The following is a 22,336-nucleotide window of genomic DNA, read 5'->3' as shown; positions in this document are numbered from 1 at the left end:
CCTATGTCTTATGGTCTCCTGAATTCCTTCATTGGATTCATTAATGATTAACTTTCATTAATGGTCAGTCAGCTGCGACGGTACTCTCACCCGAGTCAAAATTTTGTTGGTTCAAGTCTTAGTTCAGAGGGTTTGGGGGTTGGTAGAGAGAATGGGTTATTGAGGCCGAGAGTGCTGCACTGTTGTGAGTTGACATCTTTTGGATGTGATGTTATACCAAGGCTCAAACTACCCCCTCGTCCAGTGTCCCTGGCTCTTTCATGTGCAAGAAGTGTGTTCAGTTGCAGCTCCTGTTAGACCGCTTGACGGCTCTGGAGCTGCGGATGGACTCACTTTGGAGCATCCGCGATGCTGAGGAGCTCGTGGATAGCACGTTTAGCGAGTTAGTCACACCGCAGGTGAAGCTTACTGAGGGAGATAGAAAATGGGTGACCAAAAGACAGAGCAAGAGTAGGAAGGCAGTGCAGGTGTCCCCTGCGGTCATCTCCCTGCAAAACAGATATACCGCTTTGGATACTGTTGAGGGAGATGGCTCACCAGGGGAAGGCAGCAGCAGCAAGGTTCATGGCACCATGGCTGGCTCTGCTGCAGAGCAGGGCAGGAAGAAAAATGGCAGGGCTATAGTGATAGGGGACTCGATCGTAAAGGGAATAGACAGGCAGTTCTGTGGATGCAATCGAGACTCCAGGATGGTTTGTTGCCTCCCTGCTGCAAGGGTCAAGGATGTCTCGGAGCGGCTGCAGGACATTCTGGGGGTGGAGGGTGAACAGCCAGCTGTCGTGGTGCACATAGGCACCAACGATATAGGTAAAAAACAGGATGAGGTCCTACAAGCGGAATTCAGGGAGTTAGGAGATAAACTAAAAAGTAGGACCTCAAAGGTAGTAATCTCAGGATTGCTACCAGTGCCACGAGCTAGTCAGAGTAGGAATGTCAGGATAGATAGGATGAATGCGTGGCTTGAGAGATGGTGCAAGAGGGAGAGATTCAAATTCCTGGGGCATTGGGACCGGTTCTGGGGGAGGTGGGACCAGTACAAACCGGACTGGAACCGATGTCCTGGGGGGGTGTTTGCTAGAGCTGTTGGGGAGGGTTTAAACTAATGTGGCAGGGGTATGGGAACCGATGCAGGAAGTTGGAAGGTAGTAAAACAGGGACAGAAGCAAAAGGAAGTAAGGGGAAAAGTGCAAGGCAGAGAAAACATAGTCAAAAATCAAAAAGGGCGACAGTACAAGGTACAGTGACTGAGGGGAGCTCAGTGAATAGGCCCAGTAATACTAAAAGGACTAAAACTGGAGATAGAACATAGAACGATACAGCGCAGTACAGGCCCTTCGGCCCTCAATGTTGCACCGACATGGAAAAAAAAAACTAAAGGCCATCTAACCTACACTATGCCCTTATCATCCATATGCTTATCCAATAAACTTTTAAATGCCCTCAATGTTGGCGAGTTCACTACTGTTGCAGGTAGGGCATTCCACGGCCTCACCACTCTTTGCGTTAAAAACCCACCTCTGACCTCTGTCCTATATCTATTACCCTTCAATTTAAGGCTATGTCCCCTCGTGATAGCCACCTCCATCCGCGGGAGAAGGCTCTCGCTGTCCACCCTATCTAACCCTCTGATCATTTTGTATGCCTCTATTAGGTCACCTCTTAACCTTCTTCTCTCTAACGAAAACAACCTCAAGTCCATCAGCCTTTCCTCATAAGATTTTCCCTCCATACCAGGCAACATCCTGGTAAATCTCCTCTGCACCCGTTCCAAAGCTTCTACGTCCTACCTATAATGGGGCGACCAGAACTGTACGCAATACTCCAAATGCGGCCGTACTAGAGTTTTGTACAACTGCAACATGACCTCATGGCTCCGGAACTCAATCCCTCTACCAATAAAGGCCATCACACCATAGGCCTTCTTCACAACCCTATCAACCTGGGTGGCAACTTTCAGGGATCTATGTACATGGACACCGAGATCCCTCTGCTCATCCACACTACCAAGAATTTTACCATTAGCCAAATATTCCGCATTCCTGTTATTCTTTCCAAAGTGAATCACCTCACACTTCTCCACATTAAACTCCATTTGCCACCTCTCAGCCCAGCTCTGCAGCTTATCTATGTCCCTCTGTAACCTGCAACATCCTTCCGCACTGTCTACAACTCCACCGACTTTAGTGTCGTCTGCAAATTTACTTACCCATCCTTCTGCTCCCTCCTCTAGGTCATTTATAAAAATGACAAACAGCAACGGCCCCAGAACAGATCCTTGTGGTACGCCACTCGTAACTGAACTCCATTCTGAACATTTCCCATCAACCACCACTCTCTGTCTTCTTTCAACTAGCCAATTTCTGATCCACATCTCTAAATCACCCTCAATCCCCAGCCTCCGTATTTTCTGCAATAGCCGACCGTGGGGAACCTTATCAAACGCTTTACTGAAATCCATATACACCACATCAACTGCTTTACCCTCGTCCACCTGTTCAGTCACCTTCTCAAAGAACTCGATAAGGTTTGTGAGGCATGACCTACCCTTCACAAAACCATGCTGACTATCCCTAATCATATTATTCCTATCTAGATGATTATAAATCGTATCTTTTATAATCCTCTCCAAGACTTACCCACCACAGATGTTAGGCTCACCGGCCTATAGTTACCGGGGTTATCTCTACTCCCCTTCTTGAACAAAGGGACCACATTTGCTATCCTCCAGTCCTCTGGCACTATTCCTGTAGCCAATGATGACCTAAAAATCAAAGACAAAGGCTCAGCAATCTCTTCCCTGGCTTCCCAGAGAATCCTAGGATAAATCCCATCAGGCCCCGGGGACTTATCTATTTTCACCTTGTCCAGAATTGCCAACACTTCTTCCCTACTCACTTCAATGCCATCTATTCTAATAGCCTGGGTCTCAGCATTCTCCTCCACAATATTATCTTTTTCCTGAGTGAATACTGACAAAAAGTATTCATTTAGTATCTCGCTTATCTCCTCAGCCTCCACACACAACTTCCCACCACTGTCCTTGACTGGCCCTACTCTTACCCTAGTCATTCTTTTATTCCTGACATACCTATAGAAAGCTTTTGGGTTTTCCTTGATCCTACCTGCCAAAGACTTCTCATGTCCCCTCCTTGCTCGTCTTAGCTCTCTCTTTAGATCCTTCCTCGCTTCCCTGTAACTATCAAGCGCCCCAACTGAAACTTCACGCCTCATCTTCACATAGGCCTCCTTTTTCTTCTTAACAAGAGATTCCACTTCTTTGGTAAACCACGGTTCCCTCGCTCTACCCTTTCCTCCCTGTCTGACTGGTACGTACTGATCAAGAACTCGCAATAGCTGTTCCTTGAACAAGCTCCACATATCCAGTGTGCCCAACCCTTGCAGCCTACTTCTCCATCCTACTCATCCTAAGTCATGTCTAATGGCATCATAATTGCCCTTCCCCCAGCTATAACTCTTGCCCTGCGGGGTATACTTATCCCTTTCCATCACTAATGTAAAGGTCACCGAATTGTGGTCACTGTCTCCAAAGTGTTCACTTACCTCCAGATCTAACACCTGGCCTGGTTCATTGCCCAAAACCAAATCCAAAGTGGCCTCACCTCTTGTTGGCCTGTCAACATATTGTGTCAGGAAACCCTCCTGCACACATTGTACAAAGAACGACCCATCCAATGTACTCGAACTATATCTTTTCCAGTCAATATTAGGAAAGTTAAAGTCTCCCATAACAACTACCCTGTTACTTTCGCTCTTTTCCAGAATCATCTTCGCCATCCTTTCCTCTACATCTCTAGAACTATTAGGTCGCCTATAGAAAACTCCCAGCAGGGTGACCTCTCCTTTCCTGTTTCTAACCTCAGCCCATACTACCTCGGAAGAAGAGTCCCCATCTTGCACCCTTTCTGCCACCGTAATACTGTCCTTGACTAGCAGCGCCACACCTCCCCCTCTTTTGCCCCCTTCTCTGACTTTACTAAAGCACCTAAACCCCGGAACCTGCAACAACCATTCCTGTCCCTGCTCTATCCATGTCTCTGAAATGGCCACAACATCGAAGTCCCAGGTACCAACCCATGCTGCCAGTTCCCCTACCTTATTTCGTATACTCCTGGCATTGAAATAGACACACTTCAAACCACCTACCTGAACACTGCCGCCTTCCTGCGAAGTCAAATCTGTGCTCCTGACCTCTCTGCTCTCAATCTCTCGCACCCCAAAACTACAATCCAGGTTCCCATGCCCCTGCTGAATTAGTTTAAACCCTCCCAAAGAGTACTAACAAATCTCCCCCCCAGGATATTGGTGCCCCTTAGGTTCAGATGTAGACCATCCTGTCTATAGAGGTCCCACCTTCCCCAGAAAGAGCCCCAGTTATCCAGAAATCTGAATCCCTCCCGCCTGCACCATCCCTGTAGCCACGTGTTTAATTGCTCTCTCTCCCTATTCCTCGTCTCACTATCACGTGGCACGGGCAACAACCCAGAGATAACAACTCTGTTTGTTCTCGCTCTGAGCTTCCATCCTAGCTCCCTAAAGGCCTGCCTGACATCCTTGTTCCCTTTCCTACCTATGTCGTTAGTGCCAATGTGGACTACGACTTGGGGCTGCTCCCCCTCCCCCTTAAGGACCCGAAAAACACGATCCGAGACATCACTTACCCTTGCACCTGGGAGGCAACATACCAAACTTGAGTCTCTCTCGCTCCCACAAAATCTCCTATCTGTGCCCCTGACTATTGAGTCCCCAATTACTAATGCTCTGCTCCTCTCCCCCCTTCCCTTCTGAGCAACAGGGACAGACTCCGTGCTAGAGTCCCGCACCCCATGGCTTACCCCTGGTAAGTCGTCCCCCCCACAAGTATCCAAAACGGTATACTTGTTACTCAGGGGAACGACCGCAGGGGGTCCCTGCACTGTCTGCTTCTTCCCAGTCCCTCTTACAGTTACCCATCTATCTCCAGTCTTTGGTGTAACTACTTCCCTGAAGCTCCTATCTATGACCACCTCTGCCTCCCGAATGATCCGAAGTTCATCCAGCTCCAGCTCCAGTACCATAACTCGGTCTTGTAGGAGCTGGAGCTGGCTGCACTTCCTGCAGGTAAAATCAGCAGGGACACTAACAGCATCCCTCACCTCAAACATCCTGCAGGAGGAACATTGCACTACCTTCCCTGCCATCCCACTAATTTCAACCAAGTTCTGGTAAACAAATATAAAACAAATAAAAAAATAATAATATAATATAGCACTTACCTGCTCACCCCAATAGGTCTTATTATTAGGTTAGAGGAGGAGGGCGGGTGGGAGACACTACACGTGTAGTGTCTCGGGTATCCTCTCCACCACAATTTATTGGCTAGGAGAAAATCCTTCCCAGAAGTCCGCGGGTCGTATTTCCGGTTCCCGCCTTATATTATCTTTGCTCCCACTGGCACCCCGCCGCTCTCAATGTGTCCCCTCCCGCTCTTTTCAATGTCCCGGCTGTCTTACCTCTCGCGCTCTTTTCAATGTCCTGGCTGTCTCTCCTCCCGCGCTGTTTTCAATGTCCCGGCTGTCTTACCTCTCGCGCTCTTTTCAATGTCCTGGCTGTCTCTCCTCCCGCGCTGTTTTCAATGTCCTGGCTGTCTTACCTCTCGCGCTGTTTTCAATGTCCCGGCTGTCTTACCTCTCGCGCTCTTTGACATTCAGATTCAAAACAGAGGTAAAAAAACCAACATAAGTGTACTTTACCTGAATGCTCGTAGTATTCGGAATAAAGTAAATGAGTTGATGGCACAAATCATCGTGAATGACTATGATTTAGTGGCCATTACTGAAACATGGTTAAAGGATGGTCACGACTGGGAGTTAAATATCCGAGGGTATCAAACTATTCGGAAGGACAGAGTGGATGGTAAGGGAGGTGGTGTTGCTCTGTTATTTAAGGATGACATCCGGGCAATAGTAAGGGATGACATCGGTGCTATGGAGGATAATGTTGAATCCATTTGGGTGGAAATCAGGAATAGTAAGGTGAAAAGTCACTGATAGGAGTAGTCTATCGGCCACCAAATAGTAACGTTATGGTGGGGCAGGCAATAAACAAAGAAATAACTGATGCATGTAGAAATGGTACAGCAGTTATCATGGGGGATTTTAATTTACATGTCGATTGGTTTAACCAGGTCGGTCAAGGCAACCTTACATAGAACATAGAACGATACAGCGCAGTACAGGCCCTTCGGCCCACGATGTTGCACCGACATGGGAAGTCAAAAACTAAAGGCCATCTAACCTACACTATGCCATTATCAACCATATGCTTATCCAATAAACTTTTAAATGCCCTCAATGGGGGCAGCACGGTGGCCTAGTGGTTAGCACAACCGCCTCACGGCGCTGAGGTCCCAGGTTCGATCCTGCTCTGGATCACTGTCCGTGTGGAGTTTGCACATTCTCCCCGTGTCTGCGTGGATTGCGCCCCCACAACGCAAAAATGTGCAGAGTAGGTGGATTGGCCATGCTAAATTGCCCCTTAATTGGAAAAAATAATTGGCTAATCTAAATTTTTTTTTTTTTAAATAAATAAATAAATAAATAAATGCCCTCAATGTTGGCGAGTTCACTACTGTTGCTGGTAGGGCATTCCACGGCCTCACCAATCTTTGCGTACAAAACCTACCTCTGACCTCTGTCCTATATCTATTACCCCTCAATTTAAGGCTATGTCCCCTCGTGCTAGCCACCTCCATCTGCGGGAGAAGGCTCTCACTGTCCACCCTATCTAACCCTCTGATCATTTTGGATGCCTCTATTAAGTCACCTCTCAACCGTCTTCTCTCTAACGAAAACAACCTCAAGTCCATCAGCCTTTCCTCATAAGATTTTCCCTCCATACCAGGCAACATCCTGGTAAATCTCCTCTGCACCCGTTCCAAAGCTTCCACGTCCTTCCTATAATGAGGCGACCAGAACTGTATGCAATACTCCAAATGCGGCCATACCAGAGTTTTGTACAGCTGCGACATGACCTCATGGCTCCGGAACTTAATCCCTCTACCATAAAGGCCAACACACCATAGGCCTTCTTCACAACCCTATCAACCTGGGTGGCAACTTTCTGGGATCTATGTACATAGACACCGAGATCCCTCTGCTCATCCACACGACCAAGAGTTTTACCATTAGCCAAATATTCCGCATTCCTGTTATTCTTTCCAAAGTGAATCTCCTCACACTTCTCCACATTAAACTCCATTTGCCACCTCTCAGCCCAGCTCTGCAGCTTATCTATGTCCCTCTGTAACCTGCAACATCCATCCGCACTGTCTACAACTCCACCGACTTTAGTGTCGTCTGCAAATTTACTCACCCAACCTTGAGGAGGAGTTTATAGAATGTATCCGCGATAGTTTCCTAGAACAGTATGTAATGGAACCTACGAGGGAACAAGCTGTCCTAGATCTTGTCCTGTGTAATGGGACAGGATTGATTCATGATCTCATAGTTAGGGATCCTCTCGGAAGGAGCGATCACAATATGGTGGAATTTAAAATACAGATGGAGGGTGAGAAAGTAAAATCAAATACTAGTGTTTTGTGTTTAAACAAAGGAGATTATAATGGGATGAGAGAAGAACTAGCTAAGGTAGACTGGGAGCAAAGACTTTATGGTGGAACAGTTGAGGAACAGTGGAGAACCTTCCAAGCGATTTTTCACAGTGCTCAGCAAAGGTTTATACCAACAAAAAGGAAGGACGGTAGAAAGAGGGAAAATCGACCGTGGATATCTAAGGAAATAAGGGAGAGTATCAAATTGAAGGAAAAAGCATATAAAGTGGCAAAGATTGCTGGGAGATTAGAGGACTGGGAAATCTTTAGGGGGCAACAGAAAGCTACCAAAAAAGCTATAAAGAAGAGTAAGATAGAGTATGAGAGTAAACTTGCTCAGAATATAAAAACAGACAGCAAAAGTTTTTACAAATGTATAAAACAAAAAAGAGTGGCTAAGGTAAATATTGGTCCTTTAGAGGATGAGAGGGGAGTTTTAATAATGGGAGATGAGGAAATGGCTGAGGAAACGGAACAGGTTTTTTGGGTCGGTCTTCACAGTGGAAGACACAAATAAAATGCCAGCGACTGATAGAAATGAGGCTATGGCAGGTGAGGACCATGAGAGGATTGTTATCACTAAGGAGGTAGTGATGGGCAAGCTAATGGGGCTAAAGATAGACAAGTCTCCTGGCCCTGATGGAATGCATCCCAGAGTGCTAAAAGAAATGGCTAGGGAAATTGCAGATGCACTAGTGATGAATCACCAAAATTCACTAGACTCTGGGGTGGTCCCGGTGGATTGGAAATTAGCAAACGTGACACCACTGTTTAAAAAAGGAGGTAGGAGCCAATGGATGTGGTATATCTGGATTTCCAGAAAGCCTTTGACAAGGTGCCACACAAAAGGTTGCTGCATAAGATAAAGATGCATGGCATTAAGGGTAAAGTAGTAGCATGGATAGAGGATTGGTTAATTAATAGAAAGCAAAGAGTGGGGATTAATGGGTGTTTCTCTGGTTGGCAATCAGTAGCTAGTGGTGTCCCTCAGGGATCCGTGTTGGGCCCACAATTGTTCACAATTTACATAGATGATTTGGAGTTGGGGACCAAGGGCAATGTGTCCAAGTTTGCAGATGACACCAAGATGAGTGGTAAAGCGAAACGTGCAGAGGATACTGGAAGTCTGCAGAGGGATTTGGATAGGTTAAGTGAATGGGCTAGGGTCTGGCAGATGGAATACAATGTTGACAAATGTGAGGTTATCCAATTTGGTAGGAATAACAGCAAACGGGATTATTATTTAAACGATAAAATATTAAAGCATGCCGCTGTGCAGAGACACCTGGGTGTGCTAGTGCATGAGTCACAGAAAGTTGGTTTACAGGTGCAACAGGTGATTAAGAAGGCAAGTGGAATTTTGTCCTTCATTGCTAGAGGGTTGGAGTTTAAGACTAGGGAGGTTATGTTGCAATTGTATAAGGTGTTAGCGAGGCCACCTGGAGTATTGTGTTCAGTTTTGGTCTCCTTACTTGAGAAAGGACATACTGGCACTGGAGGGTGTGCAGAGGAGATTCACTAGGTTAATCCCAGAGCTGAAGGGGTTGGATTATGAGGAGAGGTTGAGTAGACTGGGACTGTACTCGTTGGAATTTAGAAGGGTGAGGGGGGATCTTATAGAAACATTTAAAATTATGAAGGGAATAGATAGGATAGATGCGGGCAGGTTGTTTCCACTGGCGGGTGAAAGCAGAACTAGGGGACATAGCCTCAAAATAAGGGGAAGTAGATTTAGGACTGAGTTTAGAAGGAACTTCTTCACCCAAAGGGTTGTGAATCTATGGAATTCCTTGCCCAGTGAAGCAGTTGAGGCTCCTTCATTACATGTTTTTAAGGTAAAGATAGATAGTTTTTTGAAGAATAAAGGGATGAAGGGTTATGGTGTTCGGGCCGGAAAGTGGAGCTGAGTCCACAAAAGATCAGCCATGATCTCATTGAATGGCGGAGCAGGCTCGAGGGGCCAGATGGCCTACTCCTGCTCCTAGTTCTTATGTTCTTTTTGCAGGGCATCAGCATCAGAGAGACATTTTTCTCCATCCCCCTAAAGAAGCAGCTAACACAAAAGGGGTACTCTGGAAGTTGAACAAATGTGTATATGGATTAAATGATCCGTCTAGAGTCTGGTATTTTTTACGTAAGGTCAGATTTGTTGGCTGTTGCCAGTTGAAAGTGGATCCGTCAATGTTTTACTGGTACTATAAAGGAAATCTTTCTGGCATCTTTATAATGCATTTCGATGATTTTTTGTGGGGTGGGACTAGTGATTTCGAAGCTATTGTAATCTCTGTGTTGAGGAAAGAATTCAGGGTTGGAAGTCAGGCTTCCGGTGCATTTAAATACATTGGACTAGAAATCGGACAGACTAAGTTAGGTGCAACTTTACGTCAGCAACCTTATTTGGAGAGCGTCAGCCCAACAGCAACTAGTCGTGGTCGGGTTCCACAAAAAGACGCAGTGGTTTCAAAGACGGAAAAAGAGCAACTGCGTAGTTTAATTGGGCAACTGAATTGGTTAGGTAGACAGACTAGACCGGGCGTTAGTTTTGATGTCTTTGAGTTGAGTACAAAACTGAATGATCCCAAGGTGGAAGACCTAATGAGAGCAAATAAAGCCTTGGTCAAACTAAAAATGCAGGAGTGTGTTTTGAGGTTCTCGGTGATCTTAGTCACTTGAAACTCATAGTTTATAGTGATGCGTCCTATGCAAATTTATGTGATGGGGTTTCGAGTGCAGGAGGTTTTATAATTTTCCTTTTTGGGGAACAGTGGTAAATGTTGCCCTCTTCCGAATGTGCGGAACGACAAAAGCCCTAATCCAGCCCCCGGCCCTTCGGTCCCGTCGTGACATTACCGAAGCGCAACGGTTCTGGGTGATAGCCTTCCCACCGTATGGGAACGCCAAATCAGCAAGGGAGGTAATAAACGCGGCCTCCACACTCGAGAGACTGGCTAACAAAACCGCATTAACACTCACTGAAGAGGGCAGCACGGTGGCCTAGTGGTTAGCACAACCGCCTCACGGCGCTGAGGTCCCAGGTTCGATCTCGGCTCCGGGTCACTGTCCGTGTGGAGTTTGCACATTCTCCCCGTGTCTGCGTGGGTTTCGCCCCCACAACCCAAAAATGTGCAGAGTAGGTGGATTGGCCACGCTAAATTGCCCCTTAATTGGAAAAAATAATTGGGTAATCTAAATTTATTTTTTAAAAACACTCACTGAAGGAAGCCGAGTTCTGCAGGTCATATCAGCAGAATTAGTGGGCGAAAGAACTATTGCCCTACAAAATCGCTTGGCATTGGATTTTATTCTGGCAAAGAAGGGCGGCACGCGTGCTATTATAGGGAGAGAGTGTTGCACTTACATCCCCGACTCCTCTGAAAACGTCATTGATTTGGCCACCCACATTCGTAAGGAGGCCTCAAAGATTAAGGCAATTGGGGCAGTTTCACAACTACAACTCTGGAGTGGGCAGATGGTTAGAGTGGCTATTCAGAGGCTCTTGGCAATCATACCTGGTGTATGGGGTGATCATAATTGTTGCCCTCTTGATAATATGTTGCCTGATCAGTGTGTGCTTAAACACTTGCTGCAAAGTCATGGCCACGCAAATCGTGCCAGTAGTTAGTGCCGATGTTGAGATTGATACGCTTCCTGAGGGGACGGCAGATAAAAAGGAACATCAGTACCATGTTGGGTTAGTTTGAGGGGTGATCTTTGAACCACATGCACGGTGTACGTACGGAACATCAGGGAGGTTACATGCCCCAAAGGCCGTATATATTTAAAACACACCCTGCTGCCCTTGCATCGACTCGTTGTGGTCATTTGGGATTCAGGAAACATCTTCCATGACCAACAGGAGGGATTGTTAATGGGAAAATTCTGTGTTTCACATTATATGATTGTGGGATATTCATGTGCGAAATTCTGCTTTTTACAATATATAACTAATTCTTCACTATGTTGCAAATTATATCTAACGCTGCAGCTCGATGTATTTTCTGTGAAATTCTCTCTGAAAATTGCAGCCCTCTGTGTAAAACAAATGACTCATCACCAGGTGCATACCTAAAGACAATGGACTGTTGACAAACTTTGCCCAAGGTCTGAATGCCTGAAGATATTTGTGACTGCCCGGCTAGCAGAGGAATTAGCAACAACGGGAAAAGGCTGTAGATTACGAACTAATAACCATTTCATAGAATTTACAGTGCAGAAGGAGGCCATTCGGCCCATCGAGTCTGCACCGGCTCTTGGAAAGAGCACCCTATCCAAACCCACACCTCCACCCTATCCCCATAACCCAGTAACCCCACCCAACACTTAGGGCAATTTTGGACACCAAGGGCAATTTATCATGGCCAAACCACCTAACCTGCACATCTTTGGACTGTGGGAGGTAACCGGAGCACCCGGAGGAAACCCACGCACACACGGGGAGGACGTGCAGACTCCACACAGACAGTGACCCAAGCCAGAATCGAACCTGGGACCCTGGAGCTGTGAAGCAATTGTGCTAACCACTGTGCTACTGTGCTGCCCTTCATTTATGGCATGGACTGAGACAGTGGAGGACTAATTAGTTGCTTGCAATGAATTGTGATGCGAATAAAGTTGATTGGCTGTATGTAAATGCGATTACAAACTTATTTTGCTTTTGAATCTGTATATTAACCCTGTGTGAACCTTAGCTCAAATGAGATAGAGTGCTGCCAAGCTGCGGAGCTTTCAGATCTTTCTCCCAGAGCTCTGATATAATAAACTGCTTCTTTACTCATTCGAAAAGGCCTGCATGTGAATATTTTCACCTCTAACAAATGGCGTAGTCGGCAGGATTCGCAGTATGCGTTAAATAATCGTTCCCCATAATCGCTACTAGACTCCCCTTTCTTCTGTCTCGTAGCCTGGATCCTTCCCCAATTGGTGGTAGGGTCCCCCAAGCTGGTACAGACGGTCGCTTTAAACACATTATAGGCTGCTTGTTGGGTGGGCCGAGCCGCCTTCGCCGCAACTGCGGCCGCCCAATCTCCATCTTGGAAATTGGCTGCTAAGGTTCTCCACTTATCTGATGGACATTTGGCCCTTACTAATTGGTGAATGTCACGTGGATGCAGGTCGTGTACGTCCCACATCTCCTCCAAATTTCTCCAAAAGTCACCGTTCTTACCGCGGGGAGCGAGAGTCCCTAAATCCTTTAAAATAGCCTGTTTTAGGGCAGCACGGTGGCCTAGTGGTTAGCACAACCGCCTCACGGCGCTGAGGTCCCAGGTTCGATCCCGGCTCTGGGTCACTGTCCGTGTGGAGTTTGCACGTTCTCCCCGTGTCTGCGTGGGTTTCGCCCCCACAAACCAAAAATGTGCAGAGTAGGTGGATTGGCCACGCTAAATTGCCCCTTAATTGGAAAAAATAATTGGCTAATCTAAATTAAAAAAAAAAAAATAGCCTGTTTTTCTAACAGTGTGAAGGCTTTATATCTGTCATTTGCATTATTAGCGTAACGTTGTAGGGGGGCACACTTAATTTCTGTTGCTTGTTCTTCGTCCCCAGTGTGTAGTGGGGCGGAGGCATATGGGGGTGGGTCTCCTTGGCTGGAGGGAAGATTTCTGTAATCTGTTGTGTTGTCGCCTGTGCGGATTTTGTAACTGTAACTAAATTGACCCCCACCTTTATTGCCGTGTCTCGCTTCTGTGTATCCCACCGTTTACTTTGTTCTACAGGGGCTGCGTCGGGTTCCCACCCATCTCTGATCATTTTCTGTACCAGAGTCTTTTGCTCTTGTCCGTACGCCAGACTCGGTGAAAAGCGGCCTTGTGCCTCTCTTTTCCATGATGTGTTATCAGTCCCGGTATTTACCGGGACACAGTGACAAGCCAGGACCGCCACTCTAAGGGAGTGGACGATAGGTAAAGGCCTCTGAGCACAGTCGCCTAGTACACCGGAGACGCGGTTGATCTCCAAGGAAGGGGAGACTGTTAAGGAATGGGTTGAGTCATTCCAGTTAGGTGTCTCATTGATGTTAAGTATCCAATAATTGACACTGATTATGCAAAGAGGCTGCAGGTGGTCTTTACTCAACAGTAGCTGGAACACTTGGAAAGAGCACCCCACTTAAGCCCACAGCTCCGCCCCATACCCGTAACATAGCAACCCCACCCAGCTTCCCGACACTAAGGGCAATTTAGCATGGCCAATCCACCTAACCTGCACGTCTATCGACTGTGGGAGGAAACCGGTATCCTGGGTCTAAGTTGACAAACAGATCAAACTGGGAGGTCAGGACGTCGGCTATGAATATTTAAAAATACCGACGTTAATACATCTAGTTGACATGGGTGGGGAGGCCTAATAAAACATTGCTAAGAAAGAAAGACCTGCATTCCCATCGTGCTTTTCATGACAGTGGATGTCTCTGGGGGCTTACAGCCAATTAAGTACATTTGAAGTGTCAACACTGTTGTAATGTAGAAAATTAGGGCCTTGAACCCACAGCTCTGGCTCTTAGGCAAGAGTGCTACCAACTGAACCGGGGCTGAGTCCAGCGGCCTGAGGTAGCTCGTATCACATGGCTGAGGAGGGTGGGTGGTTGCTAGTAGCACGTGGACACGTAGCCGCCAGTAACAAGTCAGTAGGGAGGCAATCGTTCATTACCGGTGGCCGTTTGGATCGGCCGTTGACTATCTGTTTTGTCAAAAGTTGGAAAACTTTAAAACTTCCGTGCTGTGGTTTTGCTGTACTGGAAATGGTTGTGTCACTGCAGCATTTGCCCTCCCAGTCTGACTGGTTTGTCCAACTCAGCCAAGCTTCATACCGTGGCTAACGCCCACATTGCATAGTTCTTACACTGCCACGTGGGCTGCCAGTGGCATTTCCAGTTCCCCTGCTGCTGTCACTTCAGCTTCGGTGTGTGACTCATTGTGAAAAGGTAGGCCTTCCATTTCGCCCACCTACCGGTCAAACCAGGTCACCACCCTCATTTCTCAGCAAAGTATTTTTTGGGGTTTTTTGGGGAGGTTGGGGCGGGGGGGGGGGGGGGGGGGGGGGGGGGGGGGGGGGGGGGGGGGTTGGTGATGGTTTGCTCGCGCAGGCCAACTTAGGCAGGACCACATGTGGCACGTTAATAATATCTTGTAAACTGAGCAGAATGAATGATTGTTTCCGGACAATCTAATTTCCCCAAGGAAATCCAAGTAAATTCTGAATTCCAGCAATTTGGATAACGCTGTTTTGGTGCTTTTAAGCCCTCATCCACCCATCAGAATTTACTCGGCCGGAGTTGCCCACTTTGGGTTCGCCGTGTAGTAAGAAAAGTTGGAAGGTTCTCTCTTTTTTTTAAAAATATTTTTTTATTCTCCTTTTTCACATTTTCTCCCAAATTTATACCCACCAGCAATAAACAATAATCAGCAACGAATATGTCAATCCCCATGTCAATAACAACGATCCAATCCTCCCACCAAACCCCAAACATTAGCCCGCATGTTCACATAAACAAATGACAAAAAGGAATCAGGAAACACCCATAGTCACCATTAACACACAAAGTCCCCCTCCCCCCCAACTAATGTTCGATGTTATCCAGTTCTTGAAAGTGCATAATGAATAATGCCCATGAATTGTAGAACCCCTCCATCCTTCCCCTCAGTTCAAATTTAACCTTCTCAAGAGTCAAGAATTCCAACAGGTCCCCCCGCCACGCCAGGGCACAGGGTGGAGAGGTTGCTCTCCATCCCATCAGGATCCGCCTTCGGGTGATCAACGAGGCAAAGGCGCATCCACCTCCTCACCCATTTCCAACCCTGGCTGGTCCGACACCCTGATTATGGCCTCCCGAGGGCCCGGGTCAAGTTTCACGTGCACCACTTTAGAGATTACCCTAAAAACTTCCTTCCAGTAATCCTCCAGCTTTGGCAGAACCAAAACATATGAACATGATTTGCAGGCACCCCCCCCCCCCCCCCCCCCCCCCCGCACAACGTTCGCATGCACCTTCTATCCCTTCAAAGAATCGACTCATCCTCACCCACCCTCATGAGGTGTGCTCTGTATACCACCTTCAGCTGTATCAGCCCCAACCTCGCGCACGAGGTGGAGGCGTTCACTCTCTGGAGCACCTCACACGAGAACCCCTCCTCCATATCCTCTCCCAACTCACTTTGCTTTGATCCCTTCCAGTGGTGCCTTCTCCTCTTCCAAAATAACTCCGTAAACCGCCAACATACCCCCTTCTCCAGTCCCCCTGTCGTCAGCACCTCCTCCAGCAATGTGGAGGCCGGCTCCACCGGGGAGCTCCGTATCTCCTTTCTGGCAAAATCTCGAACCTGCTTGTGTCTAAACATTTCCCCCTGCTCCAGCCCATACTTCCGTTCCAGCTCCTTCAATCCTGCAAACCGACCCCCAAGAAACAAATCTTTTAGTGTCTTAATCCCCTTCTCCTCTCATTTCTGAAAATTTCCATACCACTTCCCTGGCTCAAATCTGTGATTCTCCCAAATCGGCATTTCCCTCGATCCTGTCCCCAACATGAAGTTCTCTCCTCATAGCTAATACCCTCCATGCCAGGAAACATCCTGGTAAACCTTTTCAGTACTCTCTTCAAAGCCTCCACATCGTTTTGGTAGTGCGGTGACCAGAATTGGACACAGTATTTAAATGTGGTCCAACCAAATTCTCAATGAAGCTATTATTACCGGATTGAAGTTCTCTCTTCTCTCTTGATGGCCGAAGGGGATTTTGATTGACAACTATAATATGTATTAGTTAATGTTCATTTAGATTATTGTCATCAGCTGCCAACAAGGAGTGCCTGGTGAATTTTTTCTATTTTTTTCTTTCTTGGGATGTGGGCATTGCTGGCAAGACCAGCCTTTGTTGCCCATCCCTAAGTGCCCTTGAACTGAGTGGCTTGCAGAGCCATTTCAGAGGGTCACTTAAGAGCCAACCATGTTCCTGATTTTGGTAGAGCCGATTCAGGTTGGAGCTACAAAATAAATGGTAGAACCATCAAGAGCATAGAGACACACACAGATCTGGGCGTGCAGGTCCACAGATCCTTAAAAGTGGCAGCACGGTGGAAATGGTGGTGAAGAAAGGGGCTGGTTTAGCTCACTGGGCTAAATCGCTGGCTTTCAAAGCAAACCAAGCAGGCCAGCAGCACGGTTTGATTCCCGTACCGGCATCCCCGGACAGGCGCCGGAATGTGGCGACTAGGGGCTTTTCACAGTAACTTCATTGAAGCCTACTCGTGACAATAAGCGATTTTCATTCATTTCAGAAAGCATATGGCATGCTTGCCTTCATAGGACGAGGTATCGAGTATAAAAGCTCAAAAATTATGTTACAATTATATAGAACGTTGGTTGAACCACATTTGAAATACTGTGTCCGATTCTGGTCACCGCACTACCAAAACGACGTGGAGGCTTTGGAGAGAGTACTGAAAAGGTTTACCAGGATGTTGCCTGGTATGGAGGGTATTAGCTATGAAGAGAGATTGAATAAACTGGGATTGTTGCCCCTAGAGAGACAGAGGCTGAGGGGTGACCTCTTAGAAGTTTATAAAATTATTAGGGGTATAGATAGCGCGAACAGTGGAGGCTTTTTCCCAGGGCGGAAATTACAATTATAAGGGGGACATGTTCAAGGTGAGTGGGGGATGGTTCAGTGGAGATGTGCAGGGAAAGTTTTGTGTATGGTGGTGGCCTGGAATGCACTGCCAAGGGAGGTGGTTGAGGCAGATACGTTAGCGACCGTTAAGACTTATCTGGATAGGCACATGAACAGACTTGGTATAGAAGGATACAAGCGGTTGGTCTAGATAGGACACATGATTGGCGCAGGCTTGGAGGGCCGAAGGGCCTGTTCCTGTGCTGTATGGTTCTTTGGTCTTCTTTGTTCTAGAGACACATGTAGGCCAGACCAGGTCAGAGCTGCAAATATCCTTTCCTAAAGGGCATTGGTGAGCCATTACGACAAGCAACGATAGGTTCAAGGTCACTATTACTGAGAGTGGTTGCGTTATCAGTTTCAGATTCCAGCATCTGCAGTAATTTGCTTTTATTATGCGTTATCAGTTTGACAGAAGTGTTTATCCATATTCAAATAGATTCTGGGTCTTGCAGGGAAGTCCCCCTGTTACGGTCTTAGAAATTCTGGGTAGGACTGCTTGGTGAGCTAAATGAAATGCCGCACCACGTACTTCTGTTGATGCCGTGTGTTGCAGTTAGCCATACAGTCTCCTACTTGACCCAAGGCTGGGCGTGGGACAGTGGCACAGTGGGCACTGAGTGGAACGGGCCTGTATTTTCTGGAGTTCAGCTGAATGAGAGGTGATCTCGTAAGGTGTAGGAGCAGAAGTCGGCCATTCGGCCCATCGATTCTGCTCCACCAATCATGGTTGATCTGATGTGATAATCCTCAACTCCACTTCCTGCCTTATAATAATAATCTTTATTATTGTCACAAGTAGGCTTACATTAACACTGCAATGAAGTTACTGTGCAAATCCCCGACTCTCCACGTTCTGCCACCTGTTCGGATAAAGAGGGAGAATTCAGAATGTCCAATTCACTTGACAAGCACGTCATTTGGGACTTGTGGGAGGAAACCGGAGCATCCGGAAACCCACGCAGACATGGGGAGAACGCGCAGACTCCGCACAGACAGTAACCCAAGCAGGAATTGAACCCGGATCCCTGGTGCTGTGAAGCAACAGTGCTAACCATTGTGCTACTGTGCCGCCCCCATAACCCTTTATTCCCTTACTGATTAAAACCCTGTCCATCTCGCCCTTGAACATTCTTAACGACCCTGCCCTAAAGCTCCCTGTGGTAAAAAAAATTCCACAGATTCAATACCCTCTGAAAAGAAATTCCTCCTTATCTGTTTTAGATGGGCAGAAACCGCTTCCTCTTTGATCAAAGAGAAAATGCTGGAAAATCTCAGCAGGCCTGGCAGCATCTGTAGAGAGAGAAAAGAGCTAACGTTTCGAGTCCAGGTGACCCTTTGTCAAACCCTTACTCTTTGGTTATGCGCTCTGGTAATACGCCATCCTGCAAAAAGAAACAACATCTCAGCATCTTCCTGTCAAGCCCCTATGAAACCCTATATGTCTCAATAAGGTCACCTCTCATTCTTCTAAACTCCAATGAGTGCAGGCCCAATCTACTCAACCTCTCCTCATAAGAAAATCCCCCCCATTCCCGGGATCAACCTAGTGAACCTTCTCTGGACTGCCTCCAATATCTTTCCTTAGATAAAGGGACCAAAACCGTTCCCAGCATTCCAGGCGTGGTCTATTGCCTTGTTCCATTTGCCTTCCCTATTACCTGCTGAACTTGCATTGAAAGATGAGATTCTGAGAGACTGGTGTTTGGAGAGTCTGGAACGAGGGGACAGAATCTCACAAGAGCGGAGGAGGGCAGCACGGTGGCTCAGTGGTTTGCACTGTGGCCTCACGGCGCCGAGGTCCCAGGTTCGATCCCGGCTCTGGGTCACTGTCCGTGTGGAGTTTGCACATTCTCTCCGAGTTTGCGTGGGTTTCACCCCCACAACCCAAAAGATGTGCAGGGAATTGGTCGTGCTAATTTGCCCCTTAATTGGAAAAAAAGAATTGGATACTCCAAATTTAATTCAAAAATAATACTACATTGGCTGTAAAGTGGGTTTGTGAAAGGCACTATATAAATGCAAATTCTTTCTTTACTCTTGAGCCCTGATAATGGTGAGTTTCTTCTTATCCATAAACCCTCTGATCTCTGTTAGAAAAATATAGGCAGATGTCATTTAAATTTACAAAGTCCTACTTTTGAACTCCCTGTCTATTGTGGACAGTAGGTAACATTTACTGAGCAGCTTTGTAATGTCCCAGTCGAACACCGTCGCGTGAAACTGAGTTACTGTGTTGAGTGTCTGTGTTCGGAGCGGAGAGTCAGAGGGTGTCACCATTAAACGTTTTTGTTTTTCTGCCCTCCTCTAGTACGCATCGACCGGATGTTTGCTGACCCTCCATCACACCGAGAAGCCAGACCATGAGGATGCCTGCGAGTTCCGCCCCTACTCCTGCCCTTGCCCCGGGGCCTCGTGCAAGTGGCAGGGCTCCCTGGAGCAGGTGATGTCTCACCTGGTGCACGTGCACAAAAGCATCACCACCCTCCAAGGGGAGGACATTGTCTTCCTGGCCACAGACATTAACTTGCCCGGGGCGGTGGACTGGGTCATGATGCAGTCCTGCTTCGGGCGACACTTCATGCTGGTGCTGGAGAAGCAGGAGAAGTACGAGGGCCACCAGCAGTTCTTCGCCATCGTGCTGCTGATTGGCGCCCGCAAGCAGGCGGCGAACTTTGCCTACCGGCTGGAGCTGAACGGCAACCGCCGCCGCCTCACGTGGGAGGCGACGCCGCGGTCCATCCACGACGGTGTGGCCACGGCCATCATGAACAGCGACTGCCTAGTCTTTGACGCGGCCATTGCGCACCTCTTTGCTGACAATGGCAACCTGGGAATTAACGTGACCATTTCGACTTGCTGTTCATGATATTTATGTGGCAGTGGTGTTTGGGATTGCCAATGTTGTGATGAATTGTTGCTTATTTTATTTTTTTGTCTATCTTCTCTAGGTTAGACACGAGATCATTGTGAAGCTTCACTGACTGTGCCAATTTATTTAAATTATGTTACCATAATAGCTTTTTTTTAAATAAATATATATTTCAGAGTGGTGGCAATACTCAACTTTATTTCCCCAAAATGTTTCTGGTGCTAACTAATGCTAAGCCCATCAGGCATTGTCCATAACCTACCTTTGAACGACACCAATTGAATGCTTTCCTTTTCCATTTTGCTTCATGTAATGTGAGGAACACGGGAGGGCATTGAAAGCCTCTTCAACCAACTCTATCACTCCCATAGCGGATCTGTGAGGGTGTTAGCAACTTGGTCCTCCCCCAGAGTGAACTGAATGGCAACGAGCACGGAATGTTGTAATCTATGGATTATGGTGCTGGAGGCTCCAGTGTTCTTTCCACCCCATGGCTGACCAGGAATCTCTCCCGCTTTTACTGTCCGTCATTGGCGTGTTGGAACAAATTTGCAGACTGATAAATCAACCAGCTTGACCGCGTTATGAACCTGACTATCAAGTCCCGGGTGGGACTTGAACCTGGAGCTCCCGGCGCAAAGGAAGAGACCCTACCTTGATCCCAATGCTTTGTGAAATATGATGCCCTCCCTCTGACACCAATAAGGTGATGGCATCAAACTGAGAAGGAGTGATGGACAGGCAGTATAGACAGAAGAGTACAAGTATGAAGTGGGGATGAAGGGAGGTTACCATCATGAATTCTCATCTCACTCCCACACTTCATTCTGTGGTGGCCCCATGGAACCTGCCCTTTCCCATTTCATATTTAATTATTTCCCATCTTTTGGCAACATCTGAAAGCACAGCATCAGCTTCCATTTGTACATTGATGTCACCCAGCTTGATCCCACCTTGCTTGACTCCTCCATCTAAATTGTCAGATTGCTTGTCTGATTACCAATAATGGCGAAACAGAAATTTCCTGCAATTAGCTGGAGGGAAGACTGAAGCCATTGTCTTCAATCCATACTGTAAACCTATTCTTTGATCTCCTGAGCTAACACCTCCATCCATTTCCCTGGCAACTGTCTGAGGCTTAGCCAGACTGTTTGCAAACTTGTGATCATTTTTGACCCTGAGATAAGCTCTGTCTGCATCTTCCTTATGATCGTTTATTTCCACCTCCATCACATTGCCCAAAGGTGCCCCACCTCAGCTCATCTGCTTCAACAAATTCTTATCCATGCCTTTGTCACCTCTAGATTTGACTAGTCTAATACATTCCTCGCTGGTTCACCACATTTCACCCTTTGTAAACTTTTTTTTTTCTTTTTTTTTAATAAATTTAGATTACCCAATTATTTTTTCCAATTAAGGGGCAATTTAGCATAGCCAATCCACCTACTCTGCACATTTTTGGGTTGTGGGGGCGAAACCCACGCAGACACGGGGAGAATGTGCAAACTCCACACAGACAGTGACCCAGAGCCGGGATCGAACCTGGGACCTCAGCGCCACCCTTTGTAAACTTGATCATCCAAAACGCTGCTGCACATGTCCTAACTCACACCAGGTCCTTGTTTAACAATTAGCCCTGTGCTCACTGACCTGCATTGACTCCTGCTTAAGTAACGCCATCGCTACGTCTCCTCGTGGCCACACGGCTCCCTATCTCTGTAATATCCTCCAGCCCCTCAACCCTCCGAGATAGCTGCACTCCTCCACATACGAATATACATACTTAATAGGAGCAGGAGGAGGCCAGTCGGCCCCTCGAGCCTGCTCCACCATTCAATAAGATCATGGCTGATCCGATTGTAACAACTACCCCGGATAACTGTTCACCTTGTTAACCAAGAATCTACCTAGCTCAGTCTTCAAAGGCTCTGCATCCACTGTATTTTGAGGAAGAGAGTTCGAGAGATTCATGACCCTGTGAGAGAAAAGGATTCTCCTCATCTCTGTCTTGAATCGGCGACCCCTTATTTTTAAACAGTGACCCATAATTCTAGATTCTGCTCTAATTCTGGCTTCTTGAGTATCCTCAATTATAATTGCCATTGGTGGCAGTGCCTTCATTTGCCTTATCCCTAAGCTTTGGATTTCCCTCTTTATGAGGGGCTGGTTTAGCTCAGAGGGCTAGACAGCTGGTT

General features: G+C 47.1%; 1 protein-coding gene across 1 annotated transcript in view; it reads left to right on the top strand.

The window, feature by feature from the left end:
* The window catches only part of LOC119976353 (E3 ubiquitin-protein ligase SIAH1-like), a 42,214-nt gene extending 21,893 nt beyond the window's left edge, over positions 1 to 20,321 (top strand). Inside the window, exon 2 of the mRNA XM_038816831.1 lies at positions 19,581 to 20,321. Coding sequence (XP_038672759.1) covers positions 19,581 to 20,138 — 558 coding nt within the window. The 3' untranslated portion in view covers positions 20,139 to 20,321. The remainder of the gene's footprint in view (positions 1 to 19,580) is intronic.
* The last annotated feature ends 2,015 nt before the right edge of the window (positions 20,322 to 22,336 follow it).

The sequence above is a fragment of the Scyliorhinus canicula genome, chromosome 13, assembly GCF_902713615.1.
Source record: "Scyliorhinus canicula chromosome 13, sScyCan1.1, whole genome shotgun sequence".
Lineage (NCBI taxonomy): Eukaryota > Metazoa > Chordata > Chondrichthyes > Carcharhiniformes > Scyliorhinidae > Scyliorhinus > Scyliorhinus canicula.
This window is presented reverse-complemented; position numbering and strand designations above follow the sequence as displayed.